The following is a 23,083-nucleotide window of genomic DNA, read 5'->3' as shown; positions in this document are numbered from 1 at the left end:
AAAGGATGTCCGCTAAGGGGAGGAAGAGGACCCCTCCTTCTATCTTACCCTCTCTGACTCCATCCTTCCATCTTTAAAAGAGGAATTAATGAACCTGTCGTTAGTCTGTAATGACTGCTGCTCTTCTGATGAGGCTCCCTGCCCTTGTGTGCTTTTATAAAAGCAGAATTTGTGGGATCTACTGAAATCGGGTTAGAGTTTCAAGGTGTTCAGTCTTGATTTGGATCTATGAAATGTTTTTCAGATTCTGTACTGAAGAAGAATGATTACATAGATGTTTCTGAAAATGTACTAGTGCACCTCAAAAAATTGGAATAAAGGGACCAGAGACTGGAGGAAGAGAGGAGAGGCACACAGTCTAAGCTTCTTAATGTATAGTGTTTCTACAATCAATGATGTTTTGGAGAGCCATGTCATCTACTGTTTGTCCACTGTGCTATATCAAGCCTAAAGTCAGTGCAGTGTTTTCCCGGACATTCTTAGAGCACTTCTCTCTGATGACAACTTTTATGGCGATGCAGATTTATTTTCCAGCAGGCCAAAAGTACCATACAAAAGAAGGTCTTACATAATATTCAAATTTTCTAAGACACCGATTTTTGGGTATTTATTGCCTGTAAGCCATAATCATCAATAATAATAAAAAAAATGCTTAAAATAGATCACTATATAATATATGAGTTTAACATTTTAAACTGAATCATTTTAAACTGATTTACTGAAATAAAGTAACTTTTTCAATTATATTCAAATTTTTTGAGATGCACAAGTGGTTTTGGTCTGTTTGATGGGTCGGAAAATGAGTCTTGATTCAATAAAAAGTTAAACAGGACAATATCCAGACTTGATATGGCCTCGACTCCTATAGTCTGTTGCTTTGCAGAGATGCAACAAGCTGCCACGCAGTTAAGAGGCCATCACAGTGTTCTCCACTTCTGCGCAGTGGAGGAGAGTCTTCCTCTGCCGTCCACCGTGTGGGGAGCAGTTCAGCCATAATCCCCCTTTCTCTTGCTCACTCTCTCCTCTCTCTCTCTCCCCCGTGGTTCCATTCATATTCTAATCACAGCTTTCCCCTCTGCAGTTCGCAGGCACTCCATCAGAGCCCTCCCTGCCTCAGGCTCTACACTTTTACTTCCCCCTTTTGTGGTCAACGCTCTCCTCCCAGCACACTGAAATAAGGTTGCTTCAAGGAGAGAGTGAGGGGAAGGGGGGGGGGGTCACACCAATGCTGTTTGCGCAACAGCAGATCCCACCAAATTTTTCAAACCTCCATTTTAAGTATTGGTGGCATATAAAAAAATTGACCACAAAAGTATCAAAAGCTCAGATATATAGTGGCAAAAAAATTGGAAACACTCTTTTTTTTGGGTGATGCAGAGAAAAAATGTGACTTCATCATGCAGGTTCCCAAGCTTACAGAGGAAGATGCAAACATTCAAAAAGTTCTCTAATAGGCCAAAAAGTGGCCTTTGGATCGAAAACTTTAAAACTAAGGCAGTGGGGGCAGTGTGTGTGTATGTATGTGTAGGGAGGGGGTATGAAAACGTATTAAATGCTATAATGGGAGACGGGGAGGCCACAGTGCTGGGATTGCGTAGATCTAAGCCTCTTTTTTTTCTGGGGAGGGAGCTTTTCTTATTCAAAACAGCCTCACAAAAGACTTCCAGTGAGCCTTGCCACATCCCCATCTGACTCGAAGCCATTCATCAGCCTGCCGAGCCTATCAATGACATGTCCCCCGTCAGGGCTCCTATAAAATCAGCCCCTTTCCCATGAAACATCAGCAAACATTTTGACGGCTCTGGCTTTTCCCCCCTCTGGATTTCGGGAGTCTCTGACCCCCCCGTACCCTCCACCCCACCGCTCCGACCCTTACCCCCACCACCTCTCTACCACCATCACCACCACCGCCACCACCACCACTACCACCACCTCTCTCTCTTTCTGTCTCTCTCTCTCTCTCGCTCACACTCCCTCTCTGCAGCCCGGCACATCGTATGCATCTCTGAGGTGGCGGCCAGTGCTATCAGGGAGACAGAGGGAGCTGAGGCGAGGGAATCCTACGTGAAGCCATTTTCTCATTGGAGCCCCTGGAACGTGGATGGGAAGAGGATGCATTGTGGGCTGCTGGAAGAGCCTGATATGGAATCCACAGGTTGGTTCTTGCTGCACTGCCTGTGGCATTGGGGACACTTTTGGAACTGGGGGCAGCTCTGGAACACAATCTGCTGGGCCCTGGGAATGTGGGACCTTAACCTTGCGCAAAAAAAAAAAAAAAAATTGTAATCCTGAGTTCCTTTTTTTTCTCGTGTCTGCTGGCAGGCGTTTATCATCTTGTTTTCCTTAATTGCTTCAAAGGATGCATACTTTTTTTTGAAGGACAAACTTTATGTTCATTTTCACAACATGCTGAACTGTTTTAAGTGGATTTTCTCTTAGGATGGAATTTATGTGGCACAGATTTTCTTCCTGAGCTGCTTAGGTTTAGAGTTTCTCAGGCTTATGTTGTGTTATTTTAGGTAAAAGTTGTGGGGAAAGTTGTGGGAAAGTTGTGCTGTTGCTTTCAGGCCGGCTGTGGGCTGCACCTGCTATATAGCGACTCCAGCCTCTAAACAGCCTCTAAATACAGCAGGAGGTCGAGGCATACTTCTCAAAGGCGGACTAGACTATCTTAACCTAATTTAACGTATTTGAAGCTGTTACACACGCACTCTTGCTGTTGATTTCGAAGTTAAATTAAAGCTAATCACTCTGATAATAGAAAAAAAGATTTTATTATTAGGACTACGACTGAAAAAAGTCACTAAACATATTTTCCCCCCTAAAAACTGGCTAATATTAACGCCAGTGCTGTTTAATTTATGTGGACCTCAGGCGCAGCACAATAAATGATCTCTGATCCGTCTCGCCATTAGATTGGGCTTAATCCTATTATTTAGACCGACTTAAGCCGTGCACGCAAATGATTTAATTATCTACATCTACAACAACAGTAACATATAACCAGTATTCTCTTAATCAACGCGCTTTATTAAAAATAATTTATTTATATTTAAAGTACTATTTAGCTGTTATTTACTTTAATTTATTAATTTAGCCCGGATTGTTGATGGGGCTTTTAGCTAGAGGCGAAGTGACAGAAAATTTGTATCTAAATGTCAGCCCTGATGTAAAACGCGAGAAAAAAACATTAATGGGTAAATTGAAAACAAACGTATTTAATTTTCCTCAATGTATAATCTATAGATTTAGCCGTTCTTGCTATTAAAATCAACAATTGACCTGTTTGTATTTTATTTTTTGTGTATTGTATTTTTAAACTGCTCCCTCAGGTCTTTTTTCCACTAATTAGCTAGCTAGCACTAGTAAGCTAACCTAGTTAGGTTAACTAGTTAGAGAAATTAGATAGTTAAACTAGCTAAACTTGTTAGTTAGCTCGCTTAACCGGTCTGTAATTAGGTCACCAAATCCTGTCTTAATTATTTTGTTAAGCATAAATTGATGATAAATTGGTCGCTTCTTAATACCATTGACCTCTCCCAGCCCACTTCTCACACCAATTCTGCTCGGCCTTTCTGAATAGGTGTTAAATAATGTGTTTTATCTAACTTACTGGAGTTTTAATGCCTGTTCAGATTCTACTCCGCACACAGCTTTAACCCCTTGTGATAAACCGGTCTTGTCACACTTTACTTAGACAGTTTAGCTAGCTAGGTTAAAAGGTCTACTGTAACTAGATAACCTAAAGCTAGATGCCTTGCAGATGCTCAACTAACTAACTAGGTAAATGTAATGTAATGTAAAATTAAATAATTATCCATTAAATGTGGGTTCTATAGAGAATAATTAAGAGTTCAGTTGAAGATAAAAGACAAGGCTAGCTTAGCTAGGTTATATAAGCACCTAGGCATCAATAGCTATAATTGACCATCCAAATAAATTGATCCCAGTAGCTAATACGTCCTTCGTAACTGCTAGCAGTCAGAAAACTGATCTATCCAACAACATGACGGCCAGCGTGGCTAGTTAGCTCGCCACTATGCCACTACAGCTCGCCACTAACGTTACAGCACGAAGCTTTTATATAGTTTTTAGACTTTGGTTTACTATTGAGTCTAATCTAGCTAATGTCGTGCTAAAGCCAAAATACACTGCCTGTCTATAAGGCCTTTAACGGCTACGGAGTGTTTAAAAATAAACAGCACTTAAAATAAAGAACGTTACTAACTGTGGTAACCGTTAACCGTAAAAACGAATTCGGTAGCTAGTTAGCTAAGCTAGCTTAGCTAGTTAGCAAATTAACTAACGCTAGGTTAGCTAATTAGCTAAACTAAAAACGCATAATTTAAAGCGAATATACCGCACATTATCAAAAAATACTTCTCTCCTGTTTTGTTTTTACATTAATCTTTTCTTTCGTTTAGTTCAGCCACATTTCGCTGCTTTCAGTCTGACACCTGTTGCCGTGATTAATTGTTAAGTTACACTGATATCTAATGAAGGAAACAATCTTCTACCTTTTAATAATGTCAGCGTCCGAACCAAACTCTGTCCGTGAAACCAGCAGAAAGAAAATCTTCCAAAATGTTCTTTTTTCCAGAGAGCTGGATCGAAAGATGTCTCAACGAAAGCGAGAGCAAGCGCTATTCCAGCCACACGTCTCTGGGGAACATGTCCAACGATGAAAGTAAGCTTAGGGGGCACATAACACATAAATACACCCTATTTACAGCTAATCATTTAGCTTATCACGCATTTAATTTATCCCACAGAGCACAGTTTATGATTAAACAACGAACTAGGCAATGCTGATAAAACAAAATTCGATAAATTATGTGGATATTTAATTACATATTTAATAATATTTGCTCACACTTTCTTTATGCTTTAATATTTGGATGTGTGTCTGTTGTCTCTCAAAGATGAAGAGAAAGAAAACAACCAAGCATCTAAACGACATTCAACTCCCGCTACTTTAGAGTGGTAAGTCTGCATGCAGATCTTCATTCTAAATAAGTAATAATTGACACTAACACTTTTCTGATTCATGGTTTCAGTCACTGTCGTGTTGGAATTGTAGAATTGTGATATGCTGTGCATTTTTTTCTATTTATTTAATAATAAAACAAACAAAATTTCACACCTAAGCAAAAAATCTCTGCACATGAATTCTGAAATTTAATCTGAAATATAATAATTACAATTCTGATAAATAATGAGATGGCTAGTTAAGGAGGGGGGTGTGAATAAGGTCAGTCATCTTGTTTTTGGATATATCAGATATCAGTCACTTTTTAAAAGAATACTCTGTGATTATTTTCTTAAATATAAATTAAGAGAAAGAGAAGGAGGACATGCTGTTCTCTCATCTCTGTAGGTTTGTTTACACCTTGTCCTTTATAGACAGCATGTTCGTTAAGACTGAAGCTCAAAAGCTTTATGTATTGTGAATACAGATAATAACAGGATATATTTCACAGAGTATGGCTTCATTTTAATTGTTGTACAATACTCAAGGAGCAGTTTGCGTGTCTACTTTTAACTGTAAGTAGCTGAATTATTATTTTATGTAAAATTCTGTCCTTTTATTTTTATGTATATTTATTTAAAAGATTATGTGGTTAATAATGCTTACATATATTCCTTTTTTTCTCTACAATTTTCTTTATATTTGTTCTTATTTACTTGTCTTAGTTGTTGTTCTTATTTGTTTATATACATTATCTGTCAATCTAACTGTTCAGACCTGAGTCAGAAATTAAAATATTAGATTAGATTAGATTGTTTACTATTTATCCACGAAGAAAGAACTTCTCGGATGCGGATGTTAGGTGTGTAAAAATGTTATTGTCTTAAAGAAGAAGAAGAGAGAAGACAGTGTGTCCGTGTTATGTTTAAAATTGATTAGTTTAAATTTCCATGTTTAGTTAGAATATAAACCTCTGATTTGTGTGCAGTCTGGTTGTTTTGTTTTACGTGTAATTTTTTTTCAATATCATCTCAGAAGTGAAATATAGCCAACAACAATCTTAAAACATTTTTTTGTTTTGTTTTGTAGATGATAAATAAAAAAACAGGCAACATAAATAAACATTAAGGTAACAATAGGTAACATGCAGACATTATTTATTGTCGTTGTCAAGCAAATACCTTGCATCTCAGAAATGGGAACTTTACAGAAAAAGAAAATACCAAATTTGCGTAGAAGTAAGTATAAACAATTAATATGTTCCAAGTAGTTTAAAAAACATTTTATCGATCCATTTACTGTGACATTTTTACACAATTTCTATTGTGGATTGAAATGATGTCAAAATGTGAAAAACAAAAAAATGGAGATACAAAAAAATATGTTTTTTGTTTAAAAATGAAAAATCTCTTTTAATTTTGTATTATTGCCAAACTGAGGAAAAAGAGTGTTTCCAGCATATGTAAAGTCTTCTACCTAATTAGGTCTAAACAGCAGCCTCAGCTTTACATTGTAGTTTAGTTAATTGTTTGTACTTGTTTGTTGAGTAAATGTTTTTTTTTTTTTCAGGCTGGAGGAGAACTATGAGATCACTGAAGGAGTGTGTATCCCTCGCAGTGCACTTTACATGCACTACTTAGACTTCTGCGAGAAGCATGACTCTCAGCCTGTCAATGCTGCCAGCTTTGGGAAGGTAAGTGCTCGTGTTCAGATCAACTGTTCTGAAGGGAATAATTTTCTGTACTAATCTCCTGGACTCTCTTTAGTCTTAGAGATTAGGAGCCTTTAGCAGTTAAATCACACTCATAACCACATAATTTGTGAAAACGGTGGGTTTCTGCCGAACATGGTAGGAAGCTACACTCAGTATTTATATATATTTATATTTTTGCAAATTTCTGGACAGATCATCAAAACCCTCTGACATGCTTTCCCTTGTTCCCACAACCCCTCCAACCACCTCCTCACATCGGCACCACCTGACATCCCTGCACCCCTCCTCAGCTCCTGTCCGAGGATATTGAAAAAGAGAGGGGGCCTGGATTAATGTGTAATTAAAGGAAATTTGGAAGGGTGAGATGTTGCGGAATGTTAGATCAGTGGCTGGAGCAGCGTGGGGTGTCCTTTAGGAAGGCTTCATTGATTCAGGACAAAAAAGAGAGAGAGAGCTGGGGCTGCCTCCCTGTCTGCTCATTTATCAAGCCGAGCCTGACAGAAACTTCACAGCGTGGCCTTTTTTTTCATCCCACACAATGGAGAGCTCCACTGTTTGCTAAAGTTTCTGCACTGGGAGCTGGACCAAGGAGCCAATCTTGTGGACAAAAACCGAACACAGAGAGAGAGACAGACGCTCAGAGAGAGAGACATAGGAAAATGAAAAAGATGACCAGGAAAAGAAAGAAGAGCTGTTGGATATGAATTTTGAGAAAGGGACAACTGGCAAGAACTTCACTGGCCAAATAGAGGGCCAAACATTTGGACTTTCACAGATGACTAGACACTCCAGCTTCTCCCTGTTTTGTGCAGGACATGGCCAATAGACGTAGATCTAAGATGGCCAAGATTTATCTTTTTTTCAAAGACAAGATTCAGATGATTTAGAGTTGCCAAATGTGACGAAAGAGAACTGTGCGGCCTAAAAAACTAAATGATAAATGAATTCTTGTCTTTTTTCTTTTGTAGATCATTAGACAACAGTTCCCTCAGCTAACGACAAGAAGACTGGGAACCAGGGGGCAATCTAAGTAAGTGAAATGTACTAATTTAAGAAATGATCAGATAATATAATTTTATCCTTGTTCTTTTTACTTTTGATCAGTGCTTTCAATGTCAGTTTTTGGCAAGTGAGCCATGAGGGAATCCTTTTTGATAATAGACTTAATCTGAGTCTGCATTTCTCCAAATAAGAGTGTACCTCAATTGTACCTCAAATAATCTTATCACTGTGTGTTTACATGGGTCTCTTTCTCTCCTTTCATCAGGTACCACTACTATGGAATCGCGGTCAAGGAGAGCTCGCAATACTACGACGTGATGTACTCGAAGAAAGGCGCGGCCTGGGTGAACGAGACAGGCAAGAAAGAGGTCACCAAGCAGACAGTGGCGTATTCACCCCGCTCCAAACTGGGCACTCTGCTGCCAGAGTTTCCAAATGTCAAAGACCTAAATCTGCCTGCTGCTCTGCCAGAAGAGAAGGTAAACAGAGCCCTAAAACTTTCACTGACAACACTCTCCTTTAGCCAGCCCCCCACTTTCTATTCTCTCAGCCACCCTCCCCTCCAGCTCCCCTTTTCATCTGCCCCCTGCACCTTCCCTGGGCTGGATTTAAACAAGGACCTAGAGGATTTATATTCTGGGTCCTAGCGAACTCTTAATCTTCTGAGTAGATAATAAGATCTCACATGCAACAAAGTACAGCCACTAGCACTATCTGTCCTGCTTTAAAAGAAAAGCTGTAATTTTAAAAGGATTCTGAGCTACTTGTCTCCAAACTCACTTACTTCATTGAATTTCTGACTATCATTTGTGGCCACTGTTAGTGTTGTAATGTATATTATATTTTGATGTTCAGCTTTTAGGACATATTAAGACAGAATTCCTGTTTAAAAAGATTCTCTTTTCATGTCAGCATGTCTCATTAAAATGGACCGTGTTCTTCACAGGTTTCAACATTTATAATGATGTATAGAACTCACTGCCAGAGGATACTGGACACAGTCATACGGGCCAACTTCGACGAGGTTTGTTTCTTTTATGCCTTAATGCCACAGTTTCCAGCTTCTCCAGCTGGCTACGAATAATGTTTTTCTTTTATTTTCATTAATTGGGAGACTTGAATATGTTTGCCTCCTAAACCTGAAACAAAGTAATGGTTCCTTCAGTGGCCTTTTATCACCCCCACCTACAGTCCTTGGTTGTTTTAACATGTGGCACAACAGAGTGGATTATGTATTAATAATCCATCCCTCCTACTGTGTGTGTTTATGTGTGTATATGTGTTTGTTTTTGTGTGTCTAGGTCCAGAGCTTCCTGTTACACTTTTGGCAAGGCATGCCCCCCCACATGCTGCCAGTCTTGAGTTCCTCCACTGTAGTGAATATCGTAGGAGTGTGTGACTCCATACTTTACAAAGCCATTTCAGGAGTCCTCATGCCCACTGTTCTGCAAGCCCTGCCCGATAGGTGATCACCTGTTACTTGCTCATCTTCCCCATTGTGCAATGCATCTATGGAACATTCTGACCTTGTCATTAACCATTATGTAAATGAAATAGTAATTCTGCTCTGGGATGAGTAAACTGTTCTGAGTGGGATTATATTAGATATGCACTCTAATCTAATAAAAAACTTTTTGGTTCTTAATGCCAAAATTATGGTATTAATCTCCTTATCTGTCATTAATAAACTCAAGCAAAGTAAGATAAATAAATACAAAATATTTTTGTATTTACTTCTATCTAAAAGAACATTAATGTGCTTTGTAAATAGAGTTTTCTGCAACTCTCTCACTGTGCTGCTGGTCTGTGTAGCCTAACACAGGTCATAAGAAAATTTGCCAAGCAGCTAGACGAGTGGCTGAAGATGGCTCTGCACGATCTGCCTGAGAATCTGCGCAACATCAAGTTTGAGTGTAAGTTTTGTTTTAGCTGAATTCTTTTTGATTGTTACTGAATTGTTACAATTAACTGTGTGTGGGCTGTGTGAACCAAATGTTAAACTTTTATTTTTTTCCTTAGTGTCAAGAAGATTTTCTCAGATCCTGAAACGACAAACATCATTAAATCATCTTTGTCAGGTAAGAGTGGAATAAATTGTTAATCTTGCTCCTGTATTTGTTAAATGACTTTACAGGGGAAGAAAAATATTTTATTTTATTTCATTATTTATAATGAGTATTTTTATTTATAATGGTTTATTCATCATGAAATGAACACAGTTTTGAGAACTGCCAGATTCAAATTATGTTAAAAAAGTGATGATAAATATGTTTATAAAAGAGAATATTTCTCTAACAGCATGTTCTAACTTCTGACTTTCTGAAGGCGTCACGGACAGTGATCCACAGTGCAGACATCACATTTCAGATGCTGGAGGACTGGCGGAATGTAGACCTGAATAGTATAACAAAGCAGACACTATACACAATGGAGGATTCACAGGAAGACCAGCGAAGACTCATCATCCAATGTGAGTGACTAACTAAATCAGAAGTCAATATTCACCTGAAGGAAGTAAATGTGCTTAAAGTGCCTAATTGTATGCATTTTTAAATTACTCTTAATCATTTTGAACTTGCAGTAGAAACTGTACCACTAAAACATATTCCAAAAAAGTAATTTAAGATTAAATTGAATATAAATGAGAGCACAACAGGATGTGTTCTCTTTAAAGGATTGCACTGACATTGTTTAAATACTAAATGGGTGAATTATTTCTAGTATATGGAAAAATACCTCAACCTTAAAAAAGAGTACATTTCTTTTCTTCTTTTTGTGCTTTTTACTAGGTTATATATTATATATATATATATTTTTTTTTATTTTATTTTATTTTTTCTTTGACGTCAGTTAGATGTCACTCAGTAGCTGGTGTCCAGTCCTGAATCATTCCCACGGTTAAAAAGATGGGCTTTAATTAGAGCCACTGAGAGGTTAACTCAGTTCACCTTCACACTCTGACACCCAGGGGAGCGTTTCAAGCTCATTTTAGAGGCAACTGCTCCAGTGGCCAATAAGGTCAAAGTTCAGAGATTGGGTCTTGCTATCATTTGAATAGTTTTCACTCACCAAACAGAGTTAAATTTATTGTTTTTGTTTGTGTTTTTGTATTAATAATGGATTTGTACATGATAGAATGTTTACACTTTTTTCATGTCAGCAGAGCTATGATGTTCCAATGATTAAATACTAAAAACTTGATCTTATATTTTGATCTATCCAGTTGAAGTTTAAGTTTTAGAAAACAATTAGAAAAACCAGTGTTGTAGACTTACATGAGAAACAGTCCTTTTAAGACAGTGAACGTAGTCATATTGGTACTATTTCAGTTGGATTTCACTTATTTCCAGTTTATTTTCAGTGAAGGATTAGCATCAGTAAATCCATGACTGAGCATAGCCTGTGTCAGAAAACTGTGCCTCACAGTTGATACTTTAGTTTTCCTTTTTGTCACATTGCTTTATGGAGCCTGGGTGTCTTGTTTTTCTTACTTAGTATATCAGGAGTTTGATCGGCTGCTAGAAGATCAGTCCCCCATTGAAGCATACATTGAGTGGCTGGACTCTATGGTGGACAGATGTGTTGTAAGGGTGAGTGTAGCATTTATGTTACATTTCTGCTGATCTAAAAAAACATATGAAACCTGTTTATCTACAAATACAGTGTAGTTTCAAAAACACAGTAAAAGATTCCTTTGGATTCCTGCAATATCAAGTAATTTAATTTAACTAAGAAACATCTAGTACTAGTAACTTCTATAGATGTTGTGTTTCAAAATAATCATTATGATCAACATGAGAGTTGGAAGGTCTTTTCACATTTTCTAAACTAAATATATATCATAGCTTCACAGCTATATTGTTTAGCTTCATTTTTTTAAATTTATGAAATACTGTCAACATACACAGCATTTATATCGAACAAGCCTACCAGACCACTCTGTTTTTAGAATAAATGTATTAGACATTGCAGGGCTGGTCGTGCCAGAACACTGATACCTTTAAATATTTTGCCTCTTCCTAACATAGGAATATTACTGCTTTCAGTTTAAAAGGAAAAATCTCAGGGACTGTTGCTTTAACAGCAGCCAGCCAGTGGTGACAGTACTCCTAAAATGTGACACATTCATTTCAGTGCTGTCTCAATCATGACATTCTCCAGTTAGGCCATTTGTGATGCAATTCCCCAACTTAATGATGTCTTCATGGTCCCTATTTGCAGCCATTATACTGCAGATATAGGCTTGTAAAAATTTGGTCACCATGGAAACATGCACTGCCCAGCACACAATAGTTCAATGGGTGGGTGTGTCCCCAGGGGCAAATCAAATAGTTGACTTGTTGACATGTTTTTCATTCCTGGGGGGTTAGGCCCCGGCTTGGACCCAAAGGTTAAGGCCTCTGTGCCCCTCCCCAAAGCTTTTCTCATAGTAATGTTTCCTTTAGGTGGCAGGGAAGAGACCCGGATGCTTGAAGAAGGTCGCCCAGCAGTTCCTCCTCATGTGGTCTTGTTTTGGGACCAGAGTGATCCGGGATATGACGCTACACAGTGCCCCCAGCTTTGGTGAGTCTGTCTGCTCCATAACGTCCTGTACTTTAATCAATGAGCAGTCTCTGACTGGTGCAGATACTACATCACTAAGATGAGTGTTGGATTTGAAAAGCTGAAGTACTATCATCTAGCTCTGTATATAATATGATTGATAGCATCACTCAAGGTGAAATTCCAAAATGCTGAACATTTTACTTTTGTCCCTTATTGTGCTAACTAGACAACAACCTGATGTCAAAATGTAAATTTTTAAGAGAAAAAAGGACTCCTTTTTCCCCTAACAGCTGGTATTTTTAACCCTTTAATTAAATAACCTCAGTTTCCTGTAACAATCTACAAGTCGCTGACATTGACAGGGAGAAGGTAATCCCACTTCTTCATGCAGAGTTCTTTTAGCTCTGCGATGTTTAAGAGAGTTCGCACAGTATTAGACAGTTTAATATCACATGTTCACAATGTCCATAAATGACAGTACATGACTAACACACATTCCAATCCACTTCCCCGAGCTGAAGATGGCTACCTCTCTAAGTCTTGGTTAACACTGGCTCGCTGTCTATGGCAGAGTAGCTGAAAAAGGGGCCATAAAAAGAGGTGAAGACCCCCTCCTCTTTAGCTGTGTCTGTGAATATCAAAGACACAGCTGGTTGCAGTGTTTTGATAATGCAGCGCTCTGTACAAAAACAGCTAATTAACAAAGACTACCCCCCCACACACAAGCGTTTCCTCCTGCTTCCTATTTTATGAGTGGGCAGTATTGCACCCTGAGCTCTGAATAGTCAAAGGGTTTAAAATGCACAGAATGGTTAGAGCTAGTACAAAGTGAGGATTGTGTTACACTCTTCCAAATTGTCTTCCTCTATTCAGTAAGTAAGAGTTTATACATATTTGCACCAGCAGCCCTAAGAGTTTGTGGATTATGTCTAATGTAGTGTAAACATAGATTTGACTTGAAATGTCAATTTTTTTCTTTCAAAAATGCAACACCAAATGCAGATCACCACATCAAAATGCTACTGAGATGGATTATTTGGCCTTAAAATAATATTGCAAATATTGTAACAGAAAATGAATGTAATGAAACAAAAAATATACCACAATATTAAGTGCAGAATATTAGTGAATGCATATAAACTGCAAACTATAATGCCCTTAAAGCTTTGCATTAAATAGTAAAATAGCAAATAAATTTTTTCCCCTTGAAAAAACAGTTGTTATAGTTACTATTATGTAAAATATGATAAGGGACACCTTTAAAACATTCAATACAAAATTTTAGCTTCCCAAGCAGCTTCCGTTCTGATCACGTGGTCTCTGGATCTGTGAGGTTGACTAAAGACTACAAATGACTTCTTTAAGCAGAGCATGTAACAGTTGTGTTCCCTTTCCTGTGTGTTTGTAGGCTCATTCCACCTGATCCACCTGATGTTCGATGACTATGTTCTGTACCTGCTGGAGTCCCTGCACTGCCAGGAGAGAGCCAATGAGCTGATGAGAGCCATGAAGGGGGAGGGCACCGTAGGTGAGTGAATGGACTTTTCTGTTGAATTTCTTGTTCTTTACAGAGTAATACAAGTGTGTGAATTATGCTGTACTTCACTCAGTACTAAAAGTACAACTTTTTGTTTCTTATAGCAGAAAGTACTGATGAGAATATGATGCTGACCGAGACCACCCCCACCTCTCTGTCACCTGTGCCCTACTCTCCTGCTAAGTCTGTGCACTCAGTGGGAGTACCAGCCACCAGCTCACCCAGTTCAGCACAGTCCCCCGAGTACACTGGTGTGTCTGTTACATCAGGTAAGGGGAGATTTAACACTATATACAGTGGCGTGGAAAAAGTATTTGCCCCTTACAGATTTTGTTACATTTTTCTGTGAGCAGTTTTTAAATGATGATTTCATTTATTAAAGGAAAAAATATATACAATCCAATCTAGCCCTTAGTGAAAAAAAGTATTTTAACTGTGTTATTAATTATTAATTAATTAACTGTGATTAATCACATTTTTTGGAAAGCTAAGTTTAATTTCAGTAGTTATAATAAAATTAACAGTTTGGTGAAGAAACAAATTACACAATAATATTTTATGTGAGACATTTTATGTAACATTGGAATATGTTTTTAGTTTACAAACTAAAAACATCATACTCTCATGTTAGACAATCGATAGGTTTGAACTTTACATAAAGAAATACAACAAAAAATTGTTTGCACTTTGTACAAAAACTCTCTTATTTGTTATTATTTTCTATTATTTTCTATAATTTATTTATTGCAGAATATAAGCAATTCAAGATTAGGAAATGAATAATAAGCCTTGGGTTCAAGGGGTGTCTAGAATCCAGTGTATCCGCTATATTCATTCAGCAGTAAAATCACACTAATAAATAAAAAAACAAAACAAAAATAAAAGGGTAGATGTGGCATATTTGAAGTTCCATAATGACAATGATCAAAAAACATATTTTGTTTTCCCCAAAAGCTTTAACATAAGAACAAATTGGACAAACATAACATGCAGTAGAACATTACATAAATATAATAACTAAAAATCCAGTTACTTACTTTCAGATCTGCATAATTAATTAGCTAAATATGATTAATGGCTGCATAATAAGTCTCATTTTTAGAGGTTATTGTCACTATTGTAGCATGGAAGGTTTCTAATTAAATAAGTTATTATCTTAGGGGAAGCTGATATGATGTCCACCGCAAAACACGCGTCTTCTGTATGTGTCTGTGTTGTGCCAGGAGCTGTTCAGTCATATACCTGGTCCCTTACGTACACAGTGACTACATCAGGAGGTAGCCCCACCGATGGTGGAGCCCAGCTGCCCTGCATGCGTAGCGGCCCTCCAGTGCACCCTACCTCATCTGCCCACCGGATGCAAGTCTACCCGCACAGAGACGAGCACGGGTGAGTCCCTATCAAAGATATTGCAAAGCTATCGGCATTTCTATGGTGAAGTTCCTGTCATCTGAATATATGTAATATGCTATCCTCAGATACACGGGCAGCTACAACTATAGCAGCTACACAAATCAGCACCACCATGCCATCCAGAGCCAGTACCCGAGTCTGCCCCACGAGCCTGCGCTCCACACACCTCTTCACTACTCGTCTTACCACCGTTCATCTGCACAGGTCAGAACTGCCCACCATTCCTATGCTAACAGAGGACACTATACTAACTATTGACTAGCTAAGATATTGTTACTATCACTCAATAAATTTGTATCTCCATTTTTGCCTTTTTTTTTACTTTTTGACACGTCAGTGTAAAAAACTATAATGAATGGACCAATAGAAATTCTCCAGAATAACTTAGTATAAAAATTACATCTTTTTATATTGACTTCCTTCGAAAATAAAGGACAATTTTGCGTGACTATGACAAAAGACTAACGTGAGAATTTTCACAAATAATATGAGAGTAACAAAGTGTTCAGGCTGGTCTAATACACAATTTCATGCAATCTTAATGACATGCAGTGTTTCATAATATATGTAAATGATTGTTTATTCCAGTCTATTGAGATGGAAGTGTATTCCCCTCCTGCCTCTTTAGCAGTATTTTACAAGGGTCGTAACTCAGACAGGAATGCTAATATGAATATCAATGGCGAGTGACACATTGTGCATCATTAGCATGTGAAATGCTGAACTATGCGTAATGCAGAGGGGTCCATAGTTAGGGAGCAGTTCTCTGCTTTTCCACTAATGTGCTTAGTCTGTGGCTAAGGTTTAAGACATTTCAGTCAGTGCTCAGTTCCTGTACGTCCTTTTTTCCCAGGAATTTCTCTGATTAAATAAAGTAAAGGTTAATTAAGTGGGACTATCAATCATTTTAAAGGAATATCTCTGTTTAAACAAAAGTAAAGGTTAATTAAGGGGTACTGCCAATTATTCTACAGTTTGTCTATTACACTTTTTATTTTAATTATCCATGTCCATAATATGCATAAATGATAAAGTTTTGGTTTTATAGGTTTGATCATCACATTGAAGGCACAATAATAATAAACTATTAATGCATTTTTATGCGTAAGTAGTAAGAATGCGACTTTGGTTTGGGTGAAAAATATTCAAATTAGGGGTTAGATGCCTCAGTGATCTTCTTTATTGGCTGCTTTACATCACTGAATAATAATATATATGTTTTTATAATTATTCCTGAGTCTCACCACATAGTATTGATGTTCTCTGTGGGTCCTTTCTGTGTCCAGTTGAGATTGTGTTCAGTTAGCTAGCTGAAGTGATTGTAGCTGGTTGGTGTAGCTATAGCTTCATTAGCAGCTCCAAAGGCTACAGGGTACCAGATAAACACATCCGTCAATGCTTTGGTTGGCTAGCATTAGCTTTCAGACTTTTTAGCCACACCATATTCTTCTAAAGTAGCTGTCGTGTTTAGCCTCCAACTTTTGTAATGGTTTGGTTTAATTTGGCCTGATTTAAAGCCCTTTTTACGCACGTGTTATTGTACTTTTGATGTAGGCACAGTATTAGATGTTCATGGTTTATCACTTCCATGTACCGAATTCTCAGTATTTAAATATACGAAGAGAAATACAGTTGTCCATTCTTTTATCCCTTTAAACTAGGCATTGATATGCATCACCGCATGATGAAAAATATGTAGTGATATGTTTCTCAAAATAACCAGGCTAGCATGTGGCTAGAAATATGGACAAAACAGATTGGTTGTGAAGGGGGGATACTTTGAAGTAAGCTTAACAGATGGAATGAAAGTGGTTGAATTGAATTGTTCAAGCCAAGGCAAGAGGCTGCTAGGTTGGTGGCGTCATATATTGTAAGCCAAAGCAGGCGTGGTGGTAATTTCCTGTCAAGGGCTCTCCGGCCTTGCCTGCTTTTGTAACGGGGATCAGCTGGGTCTCAGTGCTGTTGAAGCGGCCGGTCCTGAATCCCTCTCAACACAGCGGATGCGGGTCCTGAATAACGGCCTGGCCAGGGCCCAGACAGCCCCCCACTCAGCACCCCTCTGCTGAGTTCTCAATAGCTGCTTCAGACAGTGCAGCCACAAACCGGGAAGCCAGGCAGAGAACGTGTTTATTAAAATATTGTTATTCAATGGTCGCTTTTCTCTGCCTGAACAAGAGGTCACTAAGTCACACATCTTGGTCTTTGACCCTGGATGACTTTCTTTTTCCATGGCATGGTCCTTCATAATGGTATTGACTGTCTACCGCTTCTATTTAGAGCAGACAGATAGATTTTTACATCCACTTGTCCTCCCTGGACTTAAAATGGGCACAATGTCTGTGCTTTGTGTGAGGGGATCACTCAAAAGGAAGTAACTGAGATGATACAGATGGAACACTATAGCTGGTTTCCTGTTTGAGGACAGTAAGCATTCTTACTATTCACAGATGTTTAATGTTGACATGTTTGGATTTTGTTTATGATCAATGTGTTACCCATGGCAACATAAATAAAGGAGGACTCAAATATGGTCTTTTACTTAATTCATTGAAATGATTAAGTATATAAACTTGCTTTGGTTTGGCTTACATTAGCTTTTATGCTTTTTTGACTCACTTTTATATTTTGTTTGGAAGGAGTTCATGAAGCTTAATTTAGTGTTCGCTAGTAAGCTGGATGCATGTAAATTTTAAGGGTGTAAATACAAGAAAAAAGGGTCAAGACAGTGACATAGCAGTCTTAGGGTTTTGGAATTAACCCATTTAACTAATCTGTTGTCATTTGAACTCATTTGGTAGTAACAGAATGTAAACAAAATCAACATTTTATCCGTCTGGAAACAGCTTCAGTATCGTTCCTTCCATACTTCTGTGGCCTGACTGTGTGTTTTTTTGTCTTTGGTTTGTAGTACCCACTCAACAGCCAGATGTCACGCATGGAGCCGTGTCTAATGGGTGGAGCTTCTCGGCTGCACTCAACCCCGGTGACCCCCCGCTGGCCGGAAGTCTCTCCAGCGAACAGCTGCTACTCCAGCCCCTCTATGCACTCATCGCGCTACGCCTCCACAGGGGACATGTACTCTCCTTTGGCTCCACGCAGGAACTCAGAATACGAGCATGCACAACACTTTCCTGGCTTTGCCTACATTAACGGAGAAGCTACCACAGGATGGGCCAAATAGTTGCATCTACTTCCATAAAGAATGCCCCCACAATCTAAGGGAATGCTTCAACAGACATATGTGTGCAGAGAGAAAGACCTCCAACAAGAACAGGAACATTCAGCTACCCTAAACCCACTAAGTGATGGGTTGTTGGAGTAAGCTTCATAAAGCAAAAGTTTGAGTTGGACTGCGTGCAAATGTATTGAGAAAATGTGAGAGCTGCCAATCAAACTCTGCCTCTCCGAAGATCCTGAATCAGTGTGAGATGTCGAGTGCAGCTGTAACCTTGTTGTGCCTTTTTACTTTCCTCCAAACTCCCCCTCCTCTTGTGGACAATTTACAGCCCATTTTGGTTTTATTTTATTTTTCATTTTAGCCTAAAATGACACCAGCAATACAAGTCCCAACTATAAAGTGTTTATTGGTATGAATATCACATCTACAGATGTAGAAAACCTGACTAGTCTCATTGCCAAAATGACATATCTTTAATGTAATTTTGGCTAGTAATATGTTATTGTTAGACGGTCTCTCTCTCTTTTACATATAATTACATTTCACTAGGGATACTCCAGTTACAGGTATCTGTAATTACTTTGTTACCTCTATAATATACAGTTACTTACATAGACTAGTAGGAATTGGCATTTTAGTTATCTCAGTTCTGTAATAATTAATTCTGAGTTATATTTAGCTGTTACATTCTATAATAGAATGTAAGAAACTTCAATTTATATCTGTAAATTATTCCTGACTAGTGCAAATTATAATTACAGATATCTCTTATTAGATTTTACTTGTGGAAAATTTTAGATCTTTTCAATATGTAGGTTTTAGAATAGAATACACAATACAATTTTTACTCTACAAATAATTTGCCAGGTTCACAGTTTAAAACTAACTATGTTAACTCTGTCAGTTTTGCTGTGTAGTCAGAACTGTAGTGTAGATATGCATTTAAATTACAATTTCTTCTTCAATATATATACAAATGTGTAACTGGACTTTTTACTTGTAAAATGTAATTATAGATAAGAGAAAGTACAATTTTATATAAATCAGTGGTAACACCTGACTAGTGAAAATTACATTAGGAAATGTTTTCCTGGCAATATGGCTGGAAAAAATGGCTTTATAGAACTCTGTAATGAGAGTTTCGAATTGTAAAACCAAATTACAGCGATCTGTAATTTGAGATACACCTTGTATGACTGGTATCATTTGAGACTACAATGGCTTGCCATAATTTCTCTGCCTGCTGATGCAGATTCTTTTTGAAAGTACGTATATCACAAGTCTTTGTTGACCTTGAGCTGGCTGCTTGACGTCAATGCTGTCCTTTATTTACACCGCAGATTTCATTTTCGCACTGTTTATCAGCGTTAGCTCTCATGCTTGCTGCTCTTTTGGCACATGCAGAGCCTGTGCTGTGCAGTCAAAGAACCAGGAAGAACTGAACTGCCGCTCCCTCCCAGAAGGCACCTTGGCCCGTTGCCAGTACGCAGACGTCAAAGGAAGGGAGTTCACTGCTGAATGAAATCACAACCATTTGTTGGGTCTTGCAGTGACTGAAAATGAAAGTGAGATCTGGCTGTGTGGTAAAACGTTTCCTGAAGAGTGTTGAGTGCAGTACGTCAGCAGGTTTGCTTTGTGCTTTGTCTTATAGGCTCCAATGCTGTAACTGTGGGACTGACAGCTTAACTCTAAACACCTTTCCTGTAGCTTTGTAACATGTTGTCCCTTTTGCCTCTTGATATATGTTTGTACTGTAAATTGCATTTTTTGTAAGAATAGAGAGAGAGCGCGAAAGAGAGTGAGCGAGAGACAAAGTGTTAACCTAGGTTTGTGTGTTCTTAAATGCACTCGAAGGTACTGTGGACCTATTACCCTATGGGTAGGAATAAAAAAAGAAAAGAATATCAATATGTAACATTTATCTTTATTCATTTTCTTTTGTAAATAAAAGCACTCAGTAACTTCTGTGGTGACAGCTGTTACCGTGTAAATGATATAAGTGGAAATATTTGTTGCCACATAAAGATTTTTAAAAAGTCCCACAACTGAATCTGTTAATTTTGTCCATAAAAATCAAGACAGCCCAGAACTGGTTCTGGTGATCTACCGCTTTGCAATTCAATTTAAAATGTTTTTTCATCTTTTTGTATTTCATTTGTAATTTAAATGTGATTTAATTTACTTAATGTTTTGTTTTTTTTGTTTTTTTACAAAACTGGTCGAGCCAACCAGTTCCACCAGTACACTTCAATCACAACATGATTATTCATTTAGCGTTCTTGACGTCAGTGTGATTGCAGGTTTTCATTCCTGTCGCGCAGAAGCACATAATCAGCTGTTTAAAGACTAAACAATTGATCACACAAGTGGAATTAGGTGTGCTGTTGATTGTTTAGAATGAAAACCTGCAGCCACACCATCCCTTTGCGAAAAAGATCAGACACTCCTGCTTTGCCTGGAGACTGCCTTCATGTTGCCTTCAGCATATTTGTAATGGCCCATCACTGTTCAGGGGCGCACCCTTCTTGAACATCATTGCTCATCTTTATTATATAATTATATAACAAACCTTTTCAAAACATAAGCAAGAGAAGGACCCAGTGTTAAAAGATATGAGCATTGTCCAAAACAAATATAAAATCCAGATCACTATATAGAGAAATATTGCAGAGATCAGCATTCAACAAAGTATTAAACAATTCTGGACATCTTTTTATGTGTATGAGCACACAGTGTCAGACAAATAAACAACCTGCATATCTGTCTTATAAAAAGGGGATGCATGTAATTATTTAAAACATAACACAAGGGATTATGGGTGCACATTGTTCGATAGGGTACACTGTACTCTATAGCATAGTTACAAAACCTAGGCAACCGATGACTGAGGATTTTATCTCAGTTTATAAAAACATTCAGGGTATCATTAGCTATCACATGAAGATTTGTGTGTATCTAGACTCTTTCACGTCTGTCAAGTGTTGGGGGTAAACCTGATCTCACCTGTGAAGAGAATTGGGCACCAGTAGTGGACCTGCCAATCCTGGTTCTCTGGCTTTTATGCCACCCTCATGGAGTTAGTTTCTAAAAGTATGTTTAGAAACATGAACGCCAGCAGCACACTGGAGGTAACTTTGTTGGGCTCTGGCAGTGCTCCTAATGTTTCTCCTTACGCAAAAGAGGAGACACCGGTCCTGCTGCAGGAGTGATGCTCTTCTGTGGCCCTGCCTGCTCTTTTTGTGTAATGTATGGATGTGCCATCCTGGAGTAATTGGTGTAACTGAGCGGACTGCAGGTACAGATTAATGCTAACAGTAGTGACAAAGACACTAGCAAAACACAAAACTAGAGAATAATCTGTCAGAAAGAGTGAGGAGTTCTATAGTCTTTCACTTTGGAACAGCCCTCTATAAGGTAGCCGCTGAGTTCTACAGTCTACCTTGCTTTGGGACACAGCTTATATTTTGTTACATCGTGGGAATGTTAAAGTGCAGAATTGCGGCCTAAGCTTTTGTCCTTAATGCCATTTTTACCCTTACATTATGTTTACCTGTATACTTTAAGTAGTTTTAAAACAAGTACTTTTACACATTTACTTGAGCAAAAAGCTTGAGTTAATATTTTAACTTTTACACTTGTATTTTTAACCCTAGTATCTATACTTCTACTAGTAATGAATGAGAAGACTTTTGGCACCTTTATGAATAACTGGACACAAGATCAGAACAAAGATATTTGATTGGGCACTACACTGGTCTGTTGGTTTAGCTTTTAGCCTAGCACCTGTTCACTTAGTCTACTTTTAGCTTTTAGCATTTTAGATCTTTTAGTCATTCATCTGCTTCCTCACTTCCTGCTCTCACAGTGGTGCTTCCTCTAGTCAACTCTTCTTTATTTATTTTTTTCTATCCTTTTGCCTTTTAGCCTTATCCTAGAAAATAAAGTACTTGTTGCCTTGAGCTTAAAAAAAAGGCTTTTATTAGTAGATCTGAGTGTACAGAAATTGTTGTAAGAACTACATAGCCAAGAGTGTTATATATTGTTCTGGGATTTTTTTTAATTAACTTGTATTCCAGCTATGATTTTCTTTTAAATGTAGGGGCAGTGTTGGAGGTTCATGGTATGTCAGTTCCATGTTCCAACTCTTATTCATCAACTATATCAAACCAAATACAGTGTTACAAATACATTCTAGGGCTCTATAAAAGGAATGACCACCTGAAAACTACTAATGTACTCATAGTTGTATATATTTCAGTTGGCACTTACTTACATTATGACTAGAAATTTGAATAGCTATCTATGTTAGCATTTAAGCTTCAATGGAAAACAAAAAATGCAATATTTAGACAGCAAACATCTAAGCTGGTAGCAGGAAAATTGTGCCAACTGGAATTTACAGTTTGTTTATCTATCAATGGCCCGTTTCTTTTTTTCTTTCTTTTTTTTTGCTGTATAAAAAATTCGTAATATGAATCTGGTGGTTGTTTTTTTTTTTTACATAGTGTTGAAGGAGGATAATGATTTGCCTTATATAAATATGCTTAAACTGACTGTAATGAATATCTTCTCTGCTGAAAAGTCTAGCACAAGACCTGCTTTAGCTGGGAGTTGGTTCAAGATGGTCTAAGCTGGCCTGATGTTTAAGGTGGTTGAAAATCTGGTCAGCTATAACTTGACCACTGTATGTGTAAGTTGCATTTGATTTGGTCACGCGGATGGTTA

The 23,083-nt window shown here is 37.9% G+C and overlaps 2 protein-coding genes across 4 annotated transcripts in view; one reads left to right on the top strand and one right to left on the bottom strand.

The window, feature by feature from the left end:
* Nucleotides 1-22,169, bottom strand: part of nr1h4 (nuclear receptor subfamily 1, group H, member 4) — a 192,904-nt gene extending 170,735 nt beyond the window's left edge. The window contains exon 1 of the mRNA XM_049483604.1: nt 22,159-22,169. The gene's annotated coding sequence lies outside the window, so the exon portion shown is untranslated. The remainder of the gene's footprint in view (nt 1-22,158) is intronic.
* On the top strand, nt 1,710-20,397 carry rfx4 (regulatory factor X, 4). Of its 3 annotated transcripts, none has more exons than XM_007250539.4 (18): nt 1,710-2,155; nt 4,601-4,687; nt 4,923-4,983; nt 6,539-6,662; nt 7,652-7,713; nt 7,951-8,164; nt 8,632-8,709; nt 8,987-9,150; nt 9,498-9,598; nt 9,705-9,763; nt 10,011-10,155; nt 11,181-11,275; nt 12,131-12,248; nt 13,639-13,758; nt 13,875-14,036; nt 14,991-15,156; nt 15,246-15,384; nt 18,089-20,397. In XM_007250539.4, exons 1-18 carry the CDS (start codon nt 2,113-2,115, stop codon nt 18,359-18,361), a joined length of 2,211 nt encoding a protein of 736 aa, XP_007250601.2. In that variant the 5' UTR covers nt 1,710-2,112; the 3' UTR covers nt 18,362-20,397. The 3 variants fall into 3 exon arrangements, with proteins under 3 accessions (XP_007250601.2, XP_015461642.2, XP_007250600.2); XM_015606156.3 differs by having other exon boundaries at nt 1,711-2,155; nt 13,872-14,036; nt 15,030-15,156; XM_007250538.4 differs by having other exon boundaries at nt 1,711-2,155; nt 13,872-14,036.
* Nucleotides 22,170-23,083: the final 914 nt, after the last annotated feature.

The sequence above is a fragment of the Astyanax mexicanus genome, chromosome 9 (assembly GCF_023375975.1).
Source record: "Astyanax mexicanus isolate ESR-SI-001 chromosome 9, AstMex3_surface, whole genome shotgun sequence".
NCBI lineage: Eukaryota > Metazoa > Chordata > Actinopteri > Characiformes > Acestrorhamphidae > Astyanax > Astyanax mexicanus.
This window is presented reverse-complemented; position numbering and strand designations above follow the sequence as displayed.

Coding starts and splice junctions, on each gene's coding strand:
- rfx4 (XM_007250538.4), top strand. CDS start 2,113: ATGCATTGTGGGCTGCTGGAAGAGCCTGATATGGAATCCACAG. Junction 14,037..14,990: donor TGGTGTGTCTGTTACATCAG/GTAAGGGGAGAT, acceptor GTGTTGTGCCAG/GAGCTGTTCAGTCATATACC. Junction 15,157..15,245: donor CCGCACAGAGACGAGCACGG/GTGAGTCCCTAT, acceptor TGCTATCCTCAG/ATACACGGGCAGCTACAACT.